The sequence below is a fragment of the Anguilla rostrata genome, chromosome 4 (genome assembly GCF_018555375.3).
Source record: "Anguilla rostrata isolate EN2019 chromosome 4, ASM1855537v3, whole genome shotgun sequence".
Classification (NCBI taxonomy): Eukaryota; Metazoa; Chordata; class Actinopteri; order Anguilliformes; family Anguillidae; genus Anguilla; species Anguilla rostrata.
Window position 1 is genome coordinate 42,525,724 of NC_057936.1, and position 23,519 is coordinate 42,549,242.

Below are 23,519 nucleotides of genomic sequence, written 5' to 3' on the forward strand. Positions count from 1 at the left end.
AAATGGATACAATGTAAAATGCTATGTAAAAGTTGTGTAAGTCGCTCTGGATAAGAGCGTCTGCTAAATGCCTGTAATGTAATGTAAATAGTAAATGGACTGCATTTATATAGTGCTTTTATCCAAGTTAAGGTACTGCAAACAATATAGGCTATCTTGCATCACCGAAATTAAATAAGATGTATTCCAAAGCAATGCTCCCCAATATTTCCTCAATTCTTTCAAGTCACTTGGCCCTGTGTGTATAAGCATGCAGTACATGGACAGGCCAAACATATGTGTGGATGGCTTTCTCACAGTCATGATTGATTGAATTGGCGTCTATATGTCCAATTTGTATTGGTATGTACTTATTTCGCTGCCCAGGCTTTCTGTTGTGTGAATGATTGTATGTTTCTTGGTATAAATGTCTGTTCGTAAATGTGAATGTAACATGTTGCGAGGGAAATGTCCCCGTGGGGACAAAGAAGTTCCTTATGTATGTGCGTACAATATGTATTTTACATGCAGTATTTATTGTACGTAGCAAATATACAATCACTTGCAGGAGCATTGTTGAAATTCCTAGACCGAACTAAGGCAGCAGAACCACAAGCCACAAGGACAGAGGACACGGATAGCAGTGGTGAGGCAGAAGAAGAGGAAGAAACAAGGAGAGAGGAAGCAAGCAGCAGTAGTGAGGCAGAAGAAGAGTCAGGAAATAGGCGAGAGGGCCCATGCAGTGACGCAGATACAATTAGTGAGGAATCACACCGACAAGCCACAGGGACAGAGTACCCAGACAGCTGTGGTGAGGCAGAAGAAGAGTCAGAGAATTGAGGAAATATTGGGTAGAGAGGAAGCAAGCAGCAGTAGTGAGGCAGAAGAAGAGTCAGGAAACAGGAGAGAGGGCCCATGCAGTGACGCAGATACCATTAATGAGGAATCATACCCACAAGCCACAGGGACAGAGGACCCAGATAGCAGTGGTGAGGCAGAAGAAGAGTCAGGAACCTGGAGAGAGGGCTCATGCAGTGAGGCAGATACCAGTACTGAGGAATCATACCCACAAGCCGCAGGGACAGAGGACCCAGATAGCAGTGGTGAGGCAGAAGAAGAGTCAGGAACCTGGAGAGAGGGCTCATGCAGTGAGGCAGATACCAGTAGTGAGGAATCATACCCACAAGACACTAGGACCGAGGACCCAAACCACAGAGAGAGAGAGAAAGAACAAAAAACTAGGAGAGAATACGATTTTTTGAGTGGTGAAAGAATATTTTTATGAATGCCAAGATAGACAATATTGTCCATTATGTCATGGGTGGGAGGTGTAGTTGTAGATGAGACTGCAGGGAGGGGGTGCGTGTTAAATGAAAGACCAGAGCGACAATGGTGGCGCTGCGAAACTCCGTATTCGGCATAGTTGTTGTGTAGGACGGAGTGTAGCACAGTGGGTAAGGAACTGGGCTTGCAACCGAAAGATCGCAGTTTCGATTCCCGGGTAAGGACACTGCCGTTGTACCCTTGAGCAAGGTACTTAACCAGAATTGCTTCAGTATATATCCAGCTGTATAAATGGATACAATGTAAAATGCTATGTAAAAGTTGTGTAAGTCGCTCTGGATAAGAGCGTCTGCTAAATGCCTGTAATGTAATGTAAATAGTAAATGGACTGCATTTATATAGTGCTTTTATCCAAAGCGCTTTACAATTGATGCCTCTCATTCGCCAGAGCAGTTAGGGGTTAGGGGTTAGGTGTCTTGCTCAAGGACACTTCGACATGCCCAGGGCGGGGTTTGAACCAGCAACCCTCCGACTGCCAGACAATCGGTCTTACTTCCTGAGCTATGTCGTAATGTATCGTCTACTAATAAAACTAAAAAAAAAACATGTTTCTGTTTTTAACTCATACTTTGGTTGCAGTAGCACTGAATGTCTGAGTTCAGTAATCTTGGCACGCCGGCGTGCCGACCACTAGAAACACACTGCCTTCTAAATGCTCTTCTTACAATGATGGCTTGTTCAATGTTATCTTTATTGTCCCACTAGGGGAAATTTATTTTGCAGCCAGGGTTCTCATAAAGACAGAATACATAACATAAGACGAGAACAGGCCATTCAGCCCAACACAGTGCTTGTCTATTCCTACCACTAAACTGTACTTAACCTCTTAGCGCAAAGCTAAGTTAAATTGGGAACATGCCATTCACTGGAGCTACAGCTACTCCTCCTATTTAACCATTTTCATCATTGAGCTCGGTTGTTGGTAGCCATTAGCCAACGACAGCATTGATCCACTTGAACGGGGCATGCTTCCCAGACCAAAGCAACAGTATTTCAGTTCCTGAACTTAAAGCGGTGGGGATCAAATCCAGGAAGGAATTGGATAGTCTGATTCCTTCGGTCCGGGTCCGGGTCCGGATCCGGGTTGACTTTAAAGCCGCGTTTCCACCGCACAAATTTTCCCCAGGAACTAGGAACCTTTTGAGGAACTCAGTGCGTTCCCACCGCAGGAACCAGGGTCTAAATTAAGTTCCGGGGACTTTATTTTACCCCCAAAAAAGTCCAAAAAACAAATATTTTGTGGTATTCCCACAGTAAAACGAATATACTGTACACATTTACTGTTATGTGCTGCCATGGGATGCAACATTTAATGAAAGGTGTACTCTCAAAATGCAACGTGCCAAAATGTCTCAGTTTCAAACCGCAGCTTTAAAATTCCATTGCAGCTGGGGACTGGAATTGACAAGGCTCATGTCCCCCTTTTCACCCTAATAAAAAAACACCCATTCGTAAAACTAAAATCCATCATGTCATACTGTAGACACTAGGGATGTGACGGTATACTGGTATGACGGTATACCGTAAAATTCAATTATGAAATAGTACTATCATAAACATATGGTAATACCATGATAGTAAATCACGTGACAAAAGCTCTTTTCATGCGAGGAATTTTTTTCCAACCATTACCCTAGTAAAATATCTAAATAACCCATATTAAATAATATATTGGACCTGAATAGAGATAATGAAATCTGATCCTAGATCTGTATTTAGAGGCAAAGTCACTTAAAAACACGTCGCGTCCTTCCAGCCAATCATTATGCTTGATGCATGACGTGCGTGCCCCCACGGGAGCGAGCAGCTACATGGCTGCCGTTCTCCCGCTCGTTCTTTCTGAATGTAAAATGTAAGCTAGCTTGCTACCTACAAATTACCAGCGATGTAATTTTTTTCATTCATGTAAAAAGCGAGTTAGTCAGGGGAAGGCAGGGGGGAAGCAAAGAGAAAGTCGTCGGAAGAACTGAGGTTGAAGTTGAACTCACAGACTAGGTATAAGGCCAGTTATGCACTGAGATACTTTTTGTACGTTTTGAAAAGAGACATGCTTTCACAAGAACAAACAAATATTGATACATCATATTAAATACATTGACACAGCATAACGTTATAATTCTACACTGATGACTTATACAACTGTTGTTTTCATGCTGATGAATTGCAATGTTACAGCTCTCAATTATAACGATTACATGTTTGAGCGATTGCGATTTAATTGTAGGCTATTTGACATTCTCCGTAGACCAGGCTTTTTAGTGTGAATCTCATTCCTTTGGAGTAGGGTCCAGGAAGTTGCCTGGTTCCACGCAGCGTATGTGGTGCACAAATGTTTTTCTCCCCTTTGTGGCTGTAGGTATTGCACTCATTGGCTGAAGTAGCCTATGTGAGCAGGAGTGTCAAACAAGGCTTACAATAAATATGCTATTTTTATGAAATTACATATTTACACGTATGATTTCTCTTTTTCGGCTGTGTACGATAATTTTCTTTAAAATACGATCATTTTAAGCCTCCAGTACGATAGTTTAATATTTCCCACCTGGCAACGCTGGCTAGCTAGCTGTTATACAGCTACACGGCATCTCCGTTTGCAGTCCCTTACAACACTGCGATGTCTGACGCTGATTCTGATACCGACCATAATGAAGAATTATATCCCCCCCAAAAGTGAACTCATTCATCCGTGTGGGCTCACTGGATTCAGGAAAAAGGATTTTTGTTATTTTAAATATAGCCTACAGTTAGGCTAGAAGGAGTGAACTATTCAGTTGCATTTTTTGTTTTATTTTTCAATTAAAATGGTTTTAAAAATCTGCAGATTTCCGTAAATAAACAGATCGAGTTGTAAACTTTGTGTGATTTTTTTTTTGTTTAGCTTAAAACCTGATACCGTGATATACCAAAAATCGTGATATTGAGTAGTACGATTATCATACCGTGAAATTTTCATACGTTACGTCCCTAGTAGACTCAATCAAAAAAATATATGTGGTTAGATTTTTTATAATGACCCCACTCATTTTGGTGAAGCGTTAAGTGCAGGCACAAATGCTTGTAAACAGAGTCAAGTTCGCATTATAATTTCTGACTTTCTGACTAAAGTAAAAAAGTAACAAAACGGTCAGTGCACTTTTTAAACTATTTAATTGCTCTATCTACTCCGATTTTGTATACAGGCAGTCCCCGGGTTACGAAAGTCCGATTTACGGACAACTTGTACTTACGAACGGACTGCCATAAAGCCTATTATATAAAAAATTTGAGTTAAATACAATGCTTCCTAATAACGAACGCACGCACTACTTTGTGACGCTCATGAAAACATTGCGCGGCTTCAGCGGTTTGTCGGCTTGAGGAAGGAGAACGCCGTCTGCCATTTTAAGTCGGATCATGTTGCCATTAACACTGTGTTGAATGTGTAACTTTGTATTTGACTTAAATTTTTCTCTTATTTACCCTAACCATGCCTCCAAAGGGTAAATCCGATGCAAGTGCTGGTTATGCATCAAAGAAAAGGAAAACAAAAGAAAATAAAGTGGAAATAATAACGCGATGGGAAAGAGGTGAAACGCCATTGGTCATTGGAAAAGCGGTAGGCTATAGTCAGTCAACAATCGGAACAATTTTAAATGCATAGAAAGGTAAAATATATACTATATACTAAGACAAACATTTGACTAACTGACGCTAAATAAGAACTGTATGTACCTATTCCGACTTAACTACAAATTTGACTTAAAGACAGACTTTAACCCGGGGACTGCCTGTATTTCCTTGCTAAAAAACAGTGTCGGTTCTTGTAGGAATTCGTATAGAAAGCACAGCATTTGTGACACTTTGTTCGCTGGGAATTAGAGTCTGAAGTCGAAATCAGTCACTGCATGACTCTTGTTCTCATTCGCAGGAGTCGGGATGAGAACTGCAGTGGTGGTCAGTAAAGATGTACATGTACTTCATTACTGTACTTAAGTACCCTTTTCAAGTATCTGTACTTTACTCAAGTGTTTCCATTTTGGGAGACTTTTTACTTTCAATCCACTACATTTCAAATGAAATATCCTACTTTTAATCCACTACTTTTGTGCGATATCTGTCTGTTACTCGTTACTTTGATGTGGAGAAAATGGATTGTCTAAAAGATCCTATAGAATAATAATACGACATCACTTTCATACTGAAGCCTACCAATCAGGGCGCAGCGCGCGTTTCGATCGGCTCATGACACTTAGAACCAAAGACGTTAGCTAGGCGGGAAGGCGAGTAGAGACAGGCGATTTGGAACACAGAGAGACAGCTTAACAGTCCAAGTATATCTTATAACAGTATATCAGCTCGGTCTATCAGCAAACATATGCCTCAGCCACGCTCAGAATTTCTCAAGAATAACAGTATTTTCTAAGAAACAACGAAAGTCATCGATAAAATTTTGCTAGGTGCAGTGTCTTTTACCTACAAGTAGAGGTGATAAAGCTTTGCTTTCACTGCTACCACAGACTGAATGTGTAATGCAGCCATAATGAGACAAAACTTTTGAATACGCTGGGATATAAAATGGTATTACAAAAGTAAATTTAGACATATTATACATCGTTAGAAAGCTTATTCTGTCACCTATTGGATCGATTAACTGTAGATAAAGCCAGATTGTACTACAAAGGATGACAACACCGAAAGCAAAATGTGTGGTGTTTAGATTTTGGCCTTAGAGAGGGAAACGGGGAATAAGAATGTGGTCTGGCCCCCCATCACAAGCATAAAAGCAAATGTGATTTGGGCAATTTTCAAATTCCACTGATACCCTAATCTAGGCTGACAATCTATGGGTCTCACCTCCTCAGAAGAGACAAACCATATGACACAGGACACCATATCGGGGGTTGGAGACCCTGCATGCCTAACATTTCCCATTACTTTTAGTTTGAATGCAATCTTTAGGTAGGCCAGTCCTTGCCATAAATTAGTCTGACCCCCCTTCCCTTTTCTCCTAAACCTTAACTCGGCATCACCCAATAAGTGAAAACATCCTAAAGCCATGTTGGGTAAGGTATTTAAGATGGCCACAGGAAAAAGTTTTTGTGTTGCGTTTGGTTTCGGAGCCTGGATGAAGAAGAGGTTTCCTCTTTTTATTTTGGTGGTGGTTCCTAGGTTGTGTGTTTTTAGCTGGTCTCCTTGTGGCGCTTATACTGGAAGTGGGCGATACTTTGGCATGGTCTGGCCAATCAGTTTCTCTCTCTCTCTCTCTCTCTCTCTCTCTCTCTCTCTCTCTCTCTCTCTCTTCGTCTCTCTATTTTCTGGTATTTCTAGGTTAGTTGTTTAATGTCTTGCTGTATGTCTTCGGTTGTGTAATTTAGAAGTAGTGTGCCTGCATTCAATAAAGAATGTATGTTTTCAATTCATTAATATAATTGACTGCTTCTTATTGAATTCAATTATTTAATCTGAAAACCTGATATACAGCTTGTTTTGACTTGTTGGTTGATTCCACCAGTTTTCTGTAGACTGACCTATCAAAGAATTTGGCGATTTAATTTTAAACATAATTATTAAATTAACTCTAATAAAGTATATTTTACATGTAGGTTAAGTGAAGGGTACTAGCATGCAATTCACTTGGTTCAGTATTCAGGGTGCTGAACATTTTAACAAGGACAATGACTGTTGGAACCGCTGGATTCAGAAAATAAACATATTTTTAATTAATCCTTGCTTGTCCGACAGTGATATTACAAGCTGACGTCGTTTTCTGGAGTAAGACCGGACCAGAAGCTGCTGCACACGTGTTGTTGACAGCGTTGTTGCCCTTGTTAGTACAGTCTGGCTTGATTGAGAATTCATTTATTCAGTAGGTGAGAATATATGCTTTCTAACCATGTATAACATGTCTAATTTTGATTTTGGAATATTGTTTTATAGGTCAACCGAAAGTTTCCTCATCATCGCATTCACTCTGTGTTAGCAGTCAAAGACGCTGCACCTGATGAAACGTTGTCAACGATTTTTCGTAATTTCTTGGGAAATACTATTATTATTGAGGACCTCTGGGTATGCCTAGGCCATATGTTGATATATCTAGCTGACATCGTTTTCATTTGTAATTTTGCATTATGCATAGTGTTTTATCACATTCATTTCCGCATTAAGCTATGGCCTGTTGCCTTTGCTATATCCTATCTGGTGGCTAAGTCGCCAGGAAACCTCAATGTATTTTGATATTTGATAGTGAAATATTGGAATTGATGGTGCCTTTGTTCCATTTTTTTTTATTAAACTGTGAATTTGTATTTATACCATAGTTTTCACTCTCACATACACTATGTTAGGAGGTGAACAATTTAGTTTGCCTTCTGTATTTTAAAATTGTTTGTCATGTCAGCAACCCCTGACAAACATAACCATACTAAATAATTGTACTTTTTACTTTTGATAATTAAGTATTTTTAAAAGCAAGTACATTAAAAGCAGACTCAAGTAGAATTTTAAATTGAAGACTTCTACTTTTAGTGGAGTAATATTTGGCAAGAGTATCTGTACTTTCACTCAAGTACAGGATTTGTGTACTTCGTCCGCCACTGGAGAACTCTGAAGGAACTGGTGAACGAATCCAGGAACAAATCCTATTAGGGAACTAAAGGATTTGTGTCCCTGAAAGAAACTGAAATGCCCACCATTAATATGGGATTATGGGAGATCCTATTCAATGAGGAATGAAGGGAGATTGTGTGCACTGAGGGGTGATGGCCTGTCATATGTTTGGGTGCATGATGAGACCCCTCATCCCAAGCCATACCCGAAAATACAAAGAATATTCCTTAATAACGGGCATGCTGCCACTTGGTGCTGCCACTTGGTGGTTAAGGGAGTAATCTCAAGTTTCATATAGTGTTCGTTTTGTAAAAATATCTATGATCATATGCTAATAGGCGACTACTCTGTCTCATAATTTTAAAATATATCAGGAGCATTAGGCTACCAGCAGGTAACTAACTTAATTGTGTTACAGTACAGCAATAATATGCTGTTGATCACTCAGTGAATTTTCTTCAAGAAACTGGGCTGACACAGTTTACAGATTTGTTGAAACATTAACATATTTGTGAAGCCATTTAGATATTTGTAAAACTCCATTTACAGATTTTATGGAATCATTTACATATTTGTATAAACGTTTACATAAGCCGTTAGTAATGAATCCTAATTGTGCATTGTCAGGAAGGTGGCAGATATCTGCCAGCCACGCTGTCTGTAGTGAGCTGTATGTCGGCTCTGGTACATGGCCATTTTGTGGCTATTAGACCGTTCTTACACACCCACATCATTTTCAGTTATGTGGCGCTCTTTTCTGTGTGTGGAAGGGTAGGCGTGGCTACAGAGCCTGTGGTTTGGGATCAGATTCCAACAAAGTGTTTGTTGCTAGTCAGCTGCTGCAATGGCTGACGCTAAGAAGCCTAGATACAGTGAAGCAAAAAGACAAGCCGACAGGGCTCATTCAAAAACTAGAGTCAAGCTTGGAATTACTTTTCTTCAGTGGCTCAGCTAAAGTTCGCCGAGGGGATGAAAAGCGATGGGGAGTTGACCTGTTTTCTGTTAAGACCTGTAAGTAATGTTACTTTTAGCTAGTTAGTCTACCTTATACAGCGAGATGCCTGAGGTTGGTTAGTTTTTGTATCGAATTCTGTTCTTCCATCAAGATGTCTTTCCCCCCTATGGGAACTGCTGTTACTGTTTATTGTTGCAAATTAGCTAGCTCGGTAATTCACCAGCATTTATTTCAATAAGGGGAAATTAATTCAATACAGCATGCTTGCTATCTAGCTAATGTTACGTGAAGCCAACTTCACTAACAAAGCTAACAAAGTTGCTAACAACTTTGAAAAGGCTAAGGATGACATGAAAAAGTAATTCACTTTACAAGTATAGAAGGCACTGTGTCTGTATTTGAAAGACTCATACACGTGTGTGTGTGTGTGTGTGTGCACGTGTATATACCTTGACTGGCACCAGCTGGGAGGCTTGGTCACAGTGTTATTGTGTGTGTGTATGCAATACCTGTTATACATATCTGTGTGTGCTTGCACATGTGTGCATATATATGTGGTACCTTGTGTTTGCTAGGTGGGCTTGGTAACTGTGTGTGTGTGTGTACACGTGTGGGTGTGTGTGTGTGTGCGTGTGCATGGGCCCAGTACCTTGCGTTAGCGGGGTGGGCTCAGTAACAGGTACTCCATCCAGCGCACACAGGTTGCCGCAGGGGTCCAGGGTGATGATGCCATCCCGGTTCTCGATTTGGCAGTGCTCCACCTCAATCCCAGGGCCTTCGATGGTGATGTCCTGGGGAACGGGTGCATCCTCTCGACCAATCCGGGTGATTCCTGGAAAAGATGAGCGGACTATAAACACAACATGGCTTTATGTCTGTCTTTCCTGCCTGTGCATCTCACTGCTTATCTCTACCCTGCTCCTTATTTACACTAGCAATGTCTTTTACAACATTTACAACCCATTGTCTACTTATTGGTGCAACTGAACAACCAGCCAGTTAACACTTATACTGACACATGTGACATATATTATGTCAAAATGCCTTGCTTTTCCCATGACTGAACATTAAATGTTTAAATATGGAATTGGCTGCTGGGCCTGAAAAATGAATTAGCAAGTTGAAGCTCGTTGTTAAAAACCAGACAAGGCATGGACACAGGCCAGTCCTCAGACAATTAGCTGTGTGTGTGTGTGGTTGTGTGTATGCATGCATGTGAGTCTGTTCATGTTTTTGTATGTGTGCACATGTGTTTGTCTGTCTGAGTTCATGGCACCTCGTTTATGGCCCATTATTTGTCGGGACAGTGAACTTTGAGGATCAACGTCGGGCAGGGTTGCCCAACCCTGTTCCTGGAGATCTACTGTCCTGTAGGCTTTCACTTCAACCCTAATTTGGTACCAAAAGGTCAAGTTCAAGTTTATTATTACCCACATGGCAGAGGTACACTGAATTACATGGGCATTACAATAATAAAAAGAAAACAAGCAACGAAAGCATCTTAAAAGTCTAAATATATAAAATAATAAATAAATAAATAACAGTCAAACAATTCCTAATTTTAAGACACTGTATCAATAGTTAAAAGGAGTTTTAAAACTGTTTAAAAGAGGAACCTGCAGTGCATCAGTCCATTTTCACTCGCAATTGTTGATGAGGGACGTGAGGAAAGGGATTGGGGATCTTTTGTATTGTTAAGTTCGTGCTGATGGGATTAAAAGTTTGTTTTGATTCCTTGTCTGCCTTCCCATTACCGCGGCCCTAGTAGGCGGTAGCCAGGACTTGAACTGGGAGGCTTTTTGGTAGCCGTCATACTCTCGCCCGAGAATAATGTGGCACGCACGCTTTTGAAGCCGCTCCAGATCTTGGATTTGCACCTGTCCCTGAATCCGAAGAGGAATAGGCACAGGTGGGTTCCATTGGAAAGTGATGGAGATGACCTGGGTTAAGCGACATTTTGCTTGACTAGACCCACTCATCAAAGCCGTCAAGTATCCTTGCGGCGAGCTCCAGTTGTTGGTTTTACAAGAGCGGGCCAAATTCAGATCGTCAATGTATTTCCACCTGTTGTCAACATCTCTAGCAGCACTGTCAATGACGGTTAGGAAAATAAGAGGGCCGAGCAGGGTCCCTTGGGCCACGCCCCCTGTCAATTCCTGCCAGTCTGATACTGTGTCTTGGTAGCGGACTGATGAAGCTGCCAACCCAGGTTACCAGAGCGGGCCTTAAGCCCAGCTGTAACAGGCGCTCAATTGCAATCGTATGGTCAACGTTATCAAAAGCTTTTGAAAAATCTGTGGTGATGAGTGTGGTTATTGTGGAAGAAATGTCTGATTCTTTGTTCAAGTAATCCATAATGTTGATGAGAGCATGAGTGGCTGATCTATCTGGTCTGCTTCCAAGCTGGAGCAGATCAGGATTAGGTGTAATTTCCCGCTTTACCCATGGTAGTTTTGCCAGTTGGGGAGTGAGTGATATGGGCCGGAGTTGTTTGAGAGATGGAGGGTGGCATTTGGGTATTGGCACCACAGTGGCATCCTTCCACTGTGGGGGGAATTCGCCCTGCTGGAAGGACTCGTTCAGGATGTAACATATTGGTTGACTGAGCTCACAGGCAAATTCTCTCAGAATCCGCTGCAGTATGGCGTCAGGGCCCGCCGCTTTGTTGGTTTTGACCTTTCGTAGCTTATCGTAAACTTCCCAGACCTGTATTTTGGGGAGCGGCTGAGGGGCAGGTAGGAAAGCAGGGCGGGCTTTTCTGTCGAGCGGGGAGAGGGTTTGGCTAACCAATGAAAAACAGTTATTTCATTGGCGATTCCAGTGGTGTTGTTTGGTTCATAGCCATCCACATAAAGCCTCAAAGGAGCTTTTAATTAATTTTTTAATTTGTAAATTATGAGCTTCCAGCCATAGATTTAACTTCCCGATGCCATAGCCTAGGGTTTTCTTTTTTGAGCTTTGTAATCTTGGTTGAGTAGAATGTTTGTTTAGCTTTTTAATGACTTGTTGGACTTTGTTACGATAGAGTTTTGCGAGTGGTGAGTTTCGTCCTTTTTGGTGAGCCCTCTGTCTGCGTAGTATTAAGTTTTTGATTTCAGGGGTCATCCATGGCTGGTCTGTAGGATGGAGTTTTACAGTGAAAACAGGGAGGTGGTTATTGCACGCAGCTGACAGGGTGTTGTAGAAAGCGCTGGTTTTAGATGTTACATCTTTGGCATCGTACACCTCTTGCCACGGATGCGTGGTGATGCACTGCCCAAAACTGAACAGATTTGATGGCTTCATTGGTACCCTATTTAAATCTTAATACTCCGGATGTGAACACCACAGAGACTTGAAAAATGGTTTAAATGAAGCAAGACATTTGTACTATTTACAATACTAACTTACATTAGTTTATATTCATAATTTTGGAAGAAATTAAGTGGCACAAATGCAATTGTCTAGGCAAAAAATGATTTTTTTAGTTTGCCATGAAATACTGAGAGATTGCATATATACAGCAAGTTAAACTATACATGTCCTGGGTCAAAACCTTCTTGAGCACAAGTTCATAAAATCTAAGGGTGTATATTTAGAACTACTAAAGCTCTATGAAGCAAAAACTAAGCAGTGTACCCAGCATTTACAAATCTATCCAAAATGTCTAAATTATGCATTGTTGTAAATAACAACATATTCACGCATTTCACTAAAATCAACAGTTTTGATTCAAGAAACTCACTGTTGCATAATTTTCAAGTGGGAATTACAAGCTTTCCGTCAGTACAGTGGTCTAAAATAGCTAGGGGTCGAGAAACATATCCAAAATCTCTCCAAAAATGAATAAAATGCTTTTTGTCTATTATAAAGCATATAAATGAGCCCCTTATGAAGATTTAAAATGAAACATTGATATCAGATTTAAAAATAATGCAAAAATGTTGTCACACAATGCAGTACACTACCTAAATGTGTAATAATTAACTAAATTGTATGTATTTCTATACTCCGTACTCTCCTATGTTTTCTTGAATGGGGATGGGACGACATGAAAACAATTTTCAACCGTCCACCACATTTTGGCAATGTTCCAACTCTCACGTCATCACTGTTGCATGTATCACAAAAACTACTAAACTACCAACGAACGCTTAACTTTACAGTGTGAAATATCCTCATTATAAAATACCACTAACCTATTTAGAGACACTCAATTTCAAAAATAACATATATAACCAAAATATTTTGAGCAGTAATACTTACATAGCAATGATGAAATCTTATCTGTGTTCAGTAGATAGAGACAGAGACGGTAAATCAATGATACAGTTCTTCAGTCTTACTCCAGAAAATGATGTCAGTTAGGTCTATCAGCAAATATATGGCTTAGCTATGCCCAGAAGTCCTCAATAATAATAGTATTTTCCAAGAAATTATGAAAAATCGTTGACAACGTTTCATCAGGTGCAGCATCTATTACTGCTACCATAGAGTGAATGCGTAGGTGAATGCGATGATGAGAAAATTTTTGGTTACGCTGAGATATAAAACGCAATTCCACGCAAACTTAGACATGTTATACATCATTAGAAAGCTTGTACTCTGACCTACTGAATACATGAATTGTCAATCAAGCCAGACTACTAAAAAGGGCGACAACACCGTAAACAACACGTGTGGTATTATGCATAGCTATTTTGGAAGGTACCCAGGCGTCACAAATGCGTGTATATTTCACAAACGGATTGTCAAAGGAAATATATGACCACTCAGTCTCAAAAGGGACATCTCTACACGTAAAACCAATGGTAAGGTTTTTATTTATTTATTTTAATTATTTATTATAATTTAATATTTATTCAATATTTAGTCCCAGATATTGACTGTAGAATGACGGTATCATTTTTATTTTATTTCGTTATTCAGTGAGCTGCGTTTTCACTGCTGTATTGGCATATTTTAGGGCTATTGTCGGGTTTATCTTGTTGCTTTGATGGAATACGATTTTTGAGTCCTGAAAGAATATTTTTTTGAATGCCCAGATTGACAATATTGTCCATTATGTCATGGGTGGGGGATCTAGTTGCAGATGAGACTGCAGGGAGGGGGTGCGTGTTAAATGAACGACCAGAGCAACAATGGTGGCGCTGTGAAACTCTGTATTCAGCATAGTTGTTGTGTATCATCTACTAATGAAACAAAAACAAAGTGTTTCTGTTTTTAACTCATACTTGCAGTAGCACTGAATGTCTGAGTTCAGCAATCTCGGCATGCCGGCGTGCCAACCACTAGTGGCTTTGCGCTAAATGGTTAATGCAACATTTTGCAATATACCACAATGTGAACTTGAAACTTTTATATTTCATGACATGCAACGCTGTTTCTGACATAATGTGGTTTAAGAAGGCAAATAATCCCTTTAAACATGAAAAGCTCCTAATTAAGAAAAATGAACAGCTTGTTAAATCTCTGGAATTGTTCTTTTTGTTTGGCACAAAAACCATCATCCACAGTGTTCCCCCAGGACAGAGTTTGGGAACCACTGCTCTAGCTGTTGAACGAGATGTGATGTGCAAGTACATTTTTCTGTCACAGCTTTTCCATTCTACTGTCCCAGTACAGACAGAGCTCAGGTTCACAGAGAGAATCATGCCATCATCTCATCTTTCTTTCTGCGTCAAATCTCTCCCTCTTTCCTCTCCATGTTCACATCCAGTCATGCGCGTACATAGTCTGCATAAGCATACAAATACTTTTAATGATGGACTGTGTTTGTGTGTATGTGTATGATAAGTCTGTAATGACATTGTCACATTGTCACATGTTTGTGTTAGTGTGCATTGATATGTTTACTCAGCTAGGACACTGTGCATTAGTGCATGTGTATAAATGTCCGTGATGATGTCATACAATACTTTATTGTCCCTCGGGAAATTTGTTTTCACAGCTTTGCTTTGCGGCCTCACATAAATACATAGATACATACAGTATATACATGTATTTGTGTGAGCTGATACATGTACTCATTGGGACACAGTGCTTTAATGCACATATATAAATGCTCTATGATGATGTAATGTGTTAGTGTGCACTGGTATGTTTACTCAGCTGGTGCATTAGTGTATGTGTATAAATGTCTGTGATGATGTCATGTATTTGTGTGTATGTACCTTCGTTGAGGGGCAGCACAGTGATGGCCACACTCAGACGGCCACTCCCCAGGCTGACCAGGTGGGGCATGGCCGTCTGCATCTTCAGTCCCTTTCCTGTGTCAATCAAGTCCAGGGGCGGACTGAGGGGCGGGGTCAGGAGCACAGTCTGTGAGACAGGGCAGTCAGTGTAAAAAGCAGATCTGACTCCCTCCTCTCTCAGTCACCCTCACCTTCAGTTCATCAGTTCACAGTGAATCGCAGAGAGCTAATCATTTTTCGCATGCAGTGCCAGGGTAAAACCTGTAGTAGTTCCTAGAACCTTACTGTCTCTGCTCTGTGTCCTGGGAGAGGGGCATTAAATTAATCAAATAAATTAAATGTTTAGATTAGAGCCCGACCGATATATCCGTTTGGCCGATATATCGGCCATTATTTGACTTTTTTGACAACATCGGGATCGGCAGTTATGCAGCCGATGTGTCCCGATTTTTAAATAAGTATAATAAACAAAAAAACATTGATTATTTATCTGTACTTGTCTGTTCGAACGTTGTAATTGCTATTTACTAGAATTATCCAGTAGAGGGAGCTCTAATACAAGCGTGAACTGCAGCAGCTGACCCGCTACTTCTGTAATAAGACGTTTGTCACTCCTGCCTCATCCAATATTCTCCACTGCAAGACTTGTCTGCACAGATTCGATTGCAGCAATAAAGGTATGTATATTTAGTGAAAGTTTTTAATTAAATGCGTTTATAGGACCACTATGTTTATCCATCCTCATTATCAAGCGAGCAAGCGAGCGAGCTAGCTAACATATTTGGTTCACTTTAGCAAGCTAGCTGGCTAGCAAGCCTTTATGAAGTGGCAGTGAGCACATAAGCAGCGTAGGATCTACATTTCCAGAGGACATCGCTGTATTCTCAAATAAATAACCAACCAAAATAAAATGGTGATTGAATGCATTTTTTAAATCTGAGATAATGATATTAGCTACTATATGATGCTGTGTCAATAGACAACGCGTTATTGCAAGCGAGTGTGTCATCTAGTCACGCGTCATCGTAGCAAGCTAACCAGACAGTAAAAACGCCGATAAAACACTTCTAACGTGGATCATTTTAAACCATGTTATCTAGCTTTGTCCTGATAACACGAGAGAAGGATTGCAGTTGGAGAAGTGAATCAACCAAGTGCGGGTAACCTGCACGAAAGCGCATTGTGGTTTTTTTCACGTATTTCATCCAGTCAATTTAATTTCATCCAACGTAACACTTGATTCACTCATTAGCTCCGCTAGATAATGTCTTACTCTTTGAGATCATGTAGTAGAAATAAAATAAGAAAATATAATTCATTTAACTTACTGAAAATATATAATAAGAAATAATGAGGCTGTGTCAATATGCTAATGCGTTATTGCGAGCAAGTGTGTCATTTGGTCACGCGTCAGAGCGCATTGTAGTTATTTTCACCACCGAATTCTTATGGACAGGGAAGCTCGCTAGATAAAGTCTTACTCTTTGAGATCATGTAGTAGGAATAAAATAAGAAAATATAATCAATTTACTGAGAATAGATACTAAGAAATAATGATAACAAATGAATAACAACAACAATAATAATAATAATATTCATAAAAATACATGTTTGAAACTGGAAAACTGATTTTTTTAAATTATTTTTTTTATAGATGGCTGGAAAAGAAAGGAGTGGAGTTATTTTGATTTCACACAAAGATGGTTAATATATATATTTAATTTAATATCATCTTTTACATTTTTTTTATCTAAAAAGTTCTTTGTGTGTTTATTTTTATTTGTTTGCTTATAAGTTAAATGTTCTTAAATATAGAAACTTTAAGAAAATATAGGTTTTTCAAATTGATTTGAAAATGTTGCACTTTTGACAAAATATCGGTCAAAACATCGGTAATCGGTGGGATAGGACTCTCCAAAATCGGGATCGGCATTGGACCCAAAAATCTGGAATCGGTCGGGCTCTAGTTTAGATATCAAATTATTTATAACTCCAATCCCCCCCACCCCCCACCCAAAATGTTAATGTCCAATTGTTTTTTTCAGTTTAAAGTCCCAACTCACTGGAGTATCGTATGTCAATTCGGGAGAGTTCAGACATAATATGTGCTCGGCCAATTGTGTTTACTCTGCATTCTGGTCATCTCAGATGATCTGCACTTGGCTGACTGACAATAGGAGGTTGTTGCAGATGTGATAACGTATGGATAGTCTTGTTAACCCTCCTTGGACAGTGCTCTGGCCAGCTAAGCTGCCAACCACAATTGGGAGGGCGTGATTGAATACCGGGCCATGGGGACCATCCACACACTTATACAGGGACTTAGCAGGATGTGCCACCCAATAGCCCCATTAAATATCATGGTCCCTCAATTACTATCCAGCTGTATATTATGTGAAAAAAAGGTGTACGCTTGCTGCTTGAGGAAAGCTCTCATGCCAAGCAATCCATTACAAATAACTGCGCAAAGGCTTCCTGCAACATGGATTTGTATGAACAGACCCAGTTGCAGTCATAATTCTGAGGATAAGCACTCTGATGAAAGCCAGAAAGCAGAAGCCTCTGGTTCAGAGCATAGGCTGCACTAGGTATAATAAAATAGAGAAAGGATATTGTTTTCATCACCTTTTGCATTTAAGAGCTCCACCAATCAAGGGGTATGTTGGTAATAAGAAACACTGATGGTGATTGGTGGATACTTTTTACCTATTCTTCTGGGGTCCCTGACAGTATGTAGTACAGAAAGAATGTATTCTCCATTCAGCTTTGCTCTTCTTCTGTTAGTTGTTATGAATGGTCTCCAAGATTGCTGGGAGCTCCTCTCTAGTTTCTATGTGAAAGATGATGACAGCAATGTGCTATCCCTATTTTACTCAGCGAGGCTATGTCCCTGGGCTGCATTCAAAAGCACCACTTGCTCTCTAATGCAGAGACAGCACAGCTTCCAACAAGAGGACAGGACAGGTCAGCAGACTCTGGGAAGTGGGGCTGACCATCGGAGGGGCAGGGCTTACTGTAGAGGAGGTGGGGTTAATGGTGGGTGAGGCAGGATTGACTGTGTGATGGACATGGCTATGTTGTTCAGTCCCTGGTTGGGATGGGTCCTCCAGGCAGTTGCCTGTGTCCTATGTGAGGGGAACAATATGAGTTGTTAAGACAGACACACATCAAATGCTGAATACACAAAATGATGCATTTTTGAAGCATGCACAAACACAGACACACATGCACGCGTGCACCGACACACAGGCTAAGTGGGTTTTTGTACTCATCTGTGTATAATTTTGTGAATTGTGACTTGCATAGTATCATGACACATGTGGTATCATGAGGAACATGTTGCAGCATGTACACAGCCCTAGTCGCAGTGGGTTGTGTAAAATGGCAGGGATGGGAGATGTGTGTAGGAATGTCTCTTTGAAGGATGTACATGCTCTCCTTTAATTAACTTTTAAATAAAGCTCCTTGAGAGCTGCCTACAGCTCCAGATTCCACAGACCTTTCACTCAAAACTGAAATAGGCTTGTTAGAGCAGTGTGTGTGTGCGCACGAGTGTGTTTCATAGAGTTATAGTAGAGGGAGTGGAGTCTTGGTTAGAATACTGACCTGTATTTATCTCTAATTAGTTGTAAAGTTTCCCTCTGACCGTAATAAACAGGCGCAGATGGGCTACCACTGATCACAGTAAACTCATGTACAGACACACGCACAGAACCGAGAGCACAAACACACAAATGCAGCATTCACAAACATGCACACACAGAGCAGTCTGAATGTGACAATTCCCTGGGGAAGACAGTGTTTCAGCAGAGCGGAAGAAGGAATGTTGAGGAGGAATGTTTGGTGTGGGAGGATTTCTCATAAGCCCTTTTGACCATCTGACCTGTGACACTGGTACAAACAATATTGCTCAGGGGACCATTGTGCTACTTCTGACCCCAACACTCTGGTCCACCAGACTGAGAGACTGTAAGAAAGCATGATAGTACGATCATACTGTACAAGTGCACCAGAGTGTGCATGTGAATGAGTGACTGTGAGTGCACAACTGAAACTGAGCATCAGTATGAATGAGTGTGTGAGTATAGATATGAATGTGTATTGAGTATGGGAGTGAATGAGTATACATGAGTCTGTGTATTGAGTGTGTGAGTGAAGGAGTGTATTTATGACTCTGTAAATGTATGAATGTGATTGGGCATGAATGTGACATGGAAGAAATTCTGTATTTCAGCCCCTGCCCTCAAGGTGCCACTGTAGGCACTGCAATTTCATTATCCAGTGGTAAGTGGTCAAAGGAACATGACCAATTATACAACTAAGGACCCACTGAACAGCTTGCTGGCCCATGGGTGCAAGTCTCTAAATTAGGGGTGCCCAGTCTTAGCCAAAAAACATTGTCATCTGTGCAGTTTTTTGTTCTAGAACAGCATTAAAACTCTTAAAATCAATCTGCTTGTTTGAAGACCATGACTAGTTAATTGTTTGAATCAGATAGCACAGTGCTTGGTTAAAACTAAAACCCACAATGGACCTTTTCAGATTGGACACAATGTTGAAACTAAATGATCAACTGAAGTGATTATTAAGGTACCACGATGTGTGTATTACTAAACAACTACTGTATCACCCTCTTGGGTTTGAAAGACAGAAATAAAAGTTGAAGAAGTCAGGAAAAGAAGGAGGAAACTAAAGGTTTTAAAAGGCTAGAAAAGCCAAGGCCCTAAGTATGTTCTTCAGTGAACGAATGAGTGGATGAGTGTAGGTATGAGTGGGAGCACGTGAGTGAATGATTGAGTAAGAGCACAAGTGATCAAGTTATGAGCAAGCAAATTATGTCTGGTAAACCATGCAGCTTGTGACAGGTGCTCCTCCTCAGTGGCAGGATGGTGTGATGAGAGAATGGCAGGACAGAAGGAAATACTAGATGAAGAAAAGATAAACAGACAGCAGAGGCTAGAACAGAGACCACAAATGAGGCCTGTGTGGACTCAGATCTTATGCCAAGATCCACCACCCCTCTACGCACCACCCAGAATGCACTGGGCAGAGATTATTAGAGCATCGAGAAAAACCAGGAAAAAACCCTGAGTGGCCACATGCTCCAAGCAGGCCAGGGGCAGGGCCGGGGAGGAAGTTCAGATCACAGATGAGTGCTCACACTTCCTCTCAATCAGCAGGGCTTCCCGTGTGAAGTCGGAGCCGTCGCCCCACAGGACACAAACACGTCCTAAGAACAGCTCTCCCACCAGAGGAACCTTTTTCCCTGCAGTCTTAAACAATGGTCTGTGGATGTTTATTGATTTTGGGAGGGCTTTATTAATAGATGGTTTGTTTGCCCTTGGGGACAGTATATCCGTATCTAAATGTAAAAAGCTGTACGGAATCTATTGCTTGTAGGGGATCTCATCACTGTTTGTACACATTTAGGGGCATCTCATCACTGTTTGTACACATTTCTCTATCTATATTCTCTATGTGATCACTAGCTGATCTTCCTGCTCCTGTTCCCTTTCCTGTTCTCTGCTTAGCTGGGTGTATGTACTGTAACTCACACTGTTTCTTTGCACTGGCAACACTTTCATGAAGGGTTGCACATCTGTTCTTCTGCTTTAATTAATACAGCTGGATTACTCTAAAATGTCCACTAGAAGCCCCAAAAACTTGATTATTTGTTGTTTTAAATAATTTAGCTGTTTCATGAAACTTGTCATTGGTTCTGCTAGGTCACCACCCACCCATTACTCAAATATCTTTCTCAACCCTCTTATACAGTACATCTCCCACTTACACTGTACATAGTTTTTAAAAATCTATAATTGTGAATATTGGAAAACGAAAAGGGATAACAGGGACTGAATGGTAAGACTCCATATTTCTCAATTATTGTAAACTCGTAATGTTCATACTCAGGTTAAGAGTAGTACTTTGCTATTTTTGTCAATGTACTCTCTATCTCTTTATCTCTCTGAACAATAATTAACATATGCATAGCTGAAGAAAACTAAAGCATTTAGTATATTGGAGATGTCCAGGATTGAAAACATGCTTGCACATAAAAAGCTTGCTAGCACATAATTTTCAACAACAATTTTTAATAAGCCAGGGCTGAAATGGGTTTGAATTCATGTGATGAATTAATTTGGTAGCCGTGATGGCTGTGTCTTACAGGTCTGAGCAACAGAAAGCATGTACATTTGTAAATTATGAATGACAAACATTTCAAAAGTGAAAACTCATGAAAAAAGAACAGAGTTTTTTAATCATTTTAGGCATGGCAAGGGCATGGACTGGGACCTAGTGAGTGCAAATCTAAACTCCAGATCTTGTAATATCTCAGGAAAATTTGTGAATGGTATAAGAACACATTTCAATAAATTAAAGAAAAATAAAAATAAACTTTGTGTAAATTTAGGCTTCATGACCAAATATGTGTGCCAAATTTCAAGTAAATGACAGTGTTCTCAAAAAAAAAAACCATCCATTACACACAAGATTTTGTCTGTGTGTCTTTGATAAGCTGGGACAAGAAAGCATCAGCAAGGCACTGGAATAGTCTTCAAATTTGTGTATGAATGAAATGGGCAAAATGTCCATAAATATTCCATCTCACAAACACCTAAAATTGACCAGATGTGCATTGTAGCAACATGTGCAGCTTATCAGGCTAACCATAGGCTTGCAATGGTATTTGCTATACCTTTTCAAGTCAAAGTGTCAAATGTATTTGTCGTATCTCAAATTTTTTCAGTAATTTGTAGACTGACTGTTTGTTTAATTGGCTAACTAATAGGAAAGGATGCCTCTATGGGATTCCCAGGAGAACACATTAAACATGCCATCAAACCACCACCACTCCACCTTCCAAGAGAAGGACCATTCCAACATGGTTGTCAAGATTTTTGAATTCTTTGAGTGGAGTAGGATAGGCCATGTCAGGTTTTCTATGCAGACAGAAAAATGGATCTATGCTCACACAGACATGGCACATACTGTGGAAAATAATAACCTAATAACAAAATACAGAGTGATTTTCCTCCCCCCTCCTCTTCCCTCCAGGGCAGTCAGGTTAAGCTGTAGGATTTTAGAATGCATAGGGGAGGGGCTTGCTTTACTGGCATGTACCTGCAGGATGCTACTCACCTGCAGGCCGCCCCCTGAGACACGAATACCATGGCTGACTGCATTCCTGACTGCCTCTCATTCGATCATATCGCCCGAAAGTGCACTGAGCCATTTTCCATCATGAAGCACATATCCATAATTTCACAGTGTAACTGAGCTTAGCTATAGTAAATTATTTCTTCTGTCCATATAAAATATTCCGTCAAGGAAACTTTTTTTTTTTGTAAAATAAGTGTGGCACCAGAGGAAACAAATACAGATGGGTGACAAATTAAAGGAAAAACCTGAATAAATTAATGGAGAAACATAACAAATATAGATGCTTCCATACAGGTGTACTGCATGATGCAATTAAGCAATTAACATCCTATCATGTTCTGTGGCATGTATAAAAATGCTGAGCAAGCCAAGTTAACCTTGATTTTGGATAAAGAGGGCAAGAGGAAAAGATCTAAGTGACTTTAAAAAAGGGTTCTTTATTGGGGCACGGATGGCAGGAGCTTCAGCTACAAAGACTGGTCAACTGGCTACTGTTTCAATAGGAACAGTGACTAAAGTGACATCTGCATTTAGATCTATGGGAAACACCTCATTACGTAGGATCGGAAATTGTGGTTGAGAGCACATATTCGATGACCATGATGCTCTTGCATTAGTGCGATATGTAGGAAAAAAGAGCAACTGTACAGGTGACTGAGAATGTCAATGCAGGACATGATCAGACTGCATCAGCAAAAACAGTCTATCGACAGCTATAAAGAAAGGGATATTATAGTAGAGTTGCAGTGTATAGACCCCTCATTACAAAGATGAATGCACATTCGAGAGTTCAGTGGTGTAAAAACCATAAGCACTGGTCTACAGAGATTTGGAAAAAAGTGATATGGTCAGATGAGTCATCCTTCACCATATTCTCAACAAGTGGTGATTGCATGTGTGATGTACACCAAGAGAAAGGTATAGGCCTCAATGCTACATTGAGGGGGCCTGGTGGCTCTGTTATGCTGTGGGGGCATTTTCCTGACATGGTTTGGGTTCCCTTCAATACAAAGTTATTCTGAGTAATCACCTTTATCCTATGATAAAATATTTCTATACTGATGGGAGTGGCCTCTTCCAGGATGACAATGCCCCTATTCACAGGGCACAAGGTGTCACTGAATGGTTTGATGAGTATGAAAATGATGTAAATTATATGCTATGGCCTTCAGTCACCAGATCTCAATCCAATTGAACACCTATCGGACATTCTGAACCAATGTATTAGACAGCGCTCTCCACCATCATCAAAACACCAAATGAGTGAATATTTTTTGGAAGAATGTTCAATCCCTCCAGTAGAGTTCTAGAGACTTGTA

General features: G+C 40.4%; 1 protein-coding gene across 4 annotated transcripts in view; it reads right to left on the reverse strand.

Annotated features, from left to right (window-relative positions):
- Window positions 1-23,519, reverse strand: part of phldb2b (pleckstrin homology-like domain, family B, member 2b) — a 120,806-nt gene that overhangs the window by 91,630 nt on the left and 5,657 nt on the right. For all 4 annotated transcript variants that reach the window (XM_064332700.1, XM_064332702.1, XM_064332701.1 and 1 more), the window contains exons 2-4: window positions 18,051-18,161; window positions 15,016-15,163; window positions 9,513-9,695 (exon numbers count right to left, since the gene is read on the reverse strand). In XM_064332700.1, the coding sequence (XP_064188770.1) occupies window positions 9,513-9,695; window positions 15,016-15,163; window positions 18,051-18,161 (442 nt within the window). The remainder of the gene's footprint in view (window positions 1-9,512; window positions 9,696-15,015; window positions 15,164-18,050; window positions 18,162-23,519) is intronic.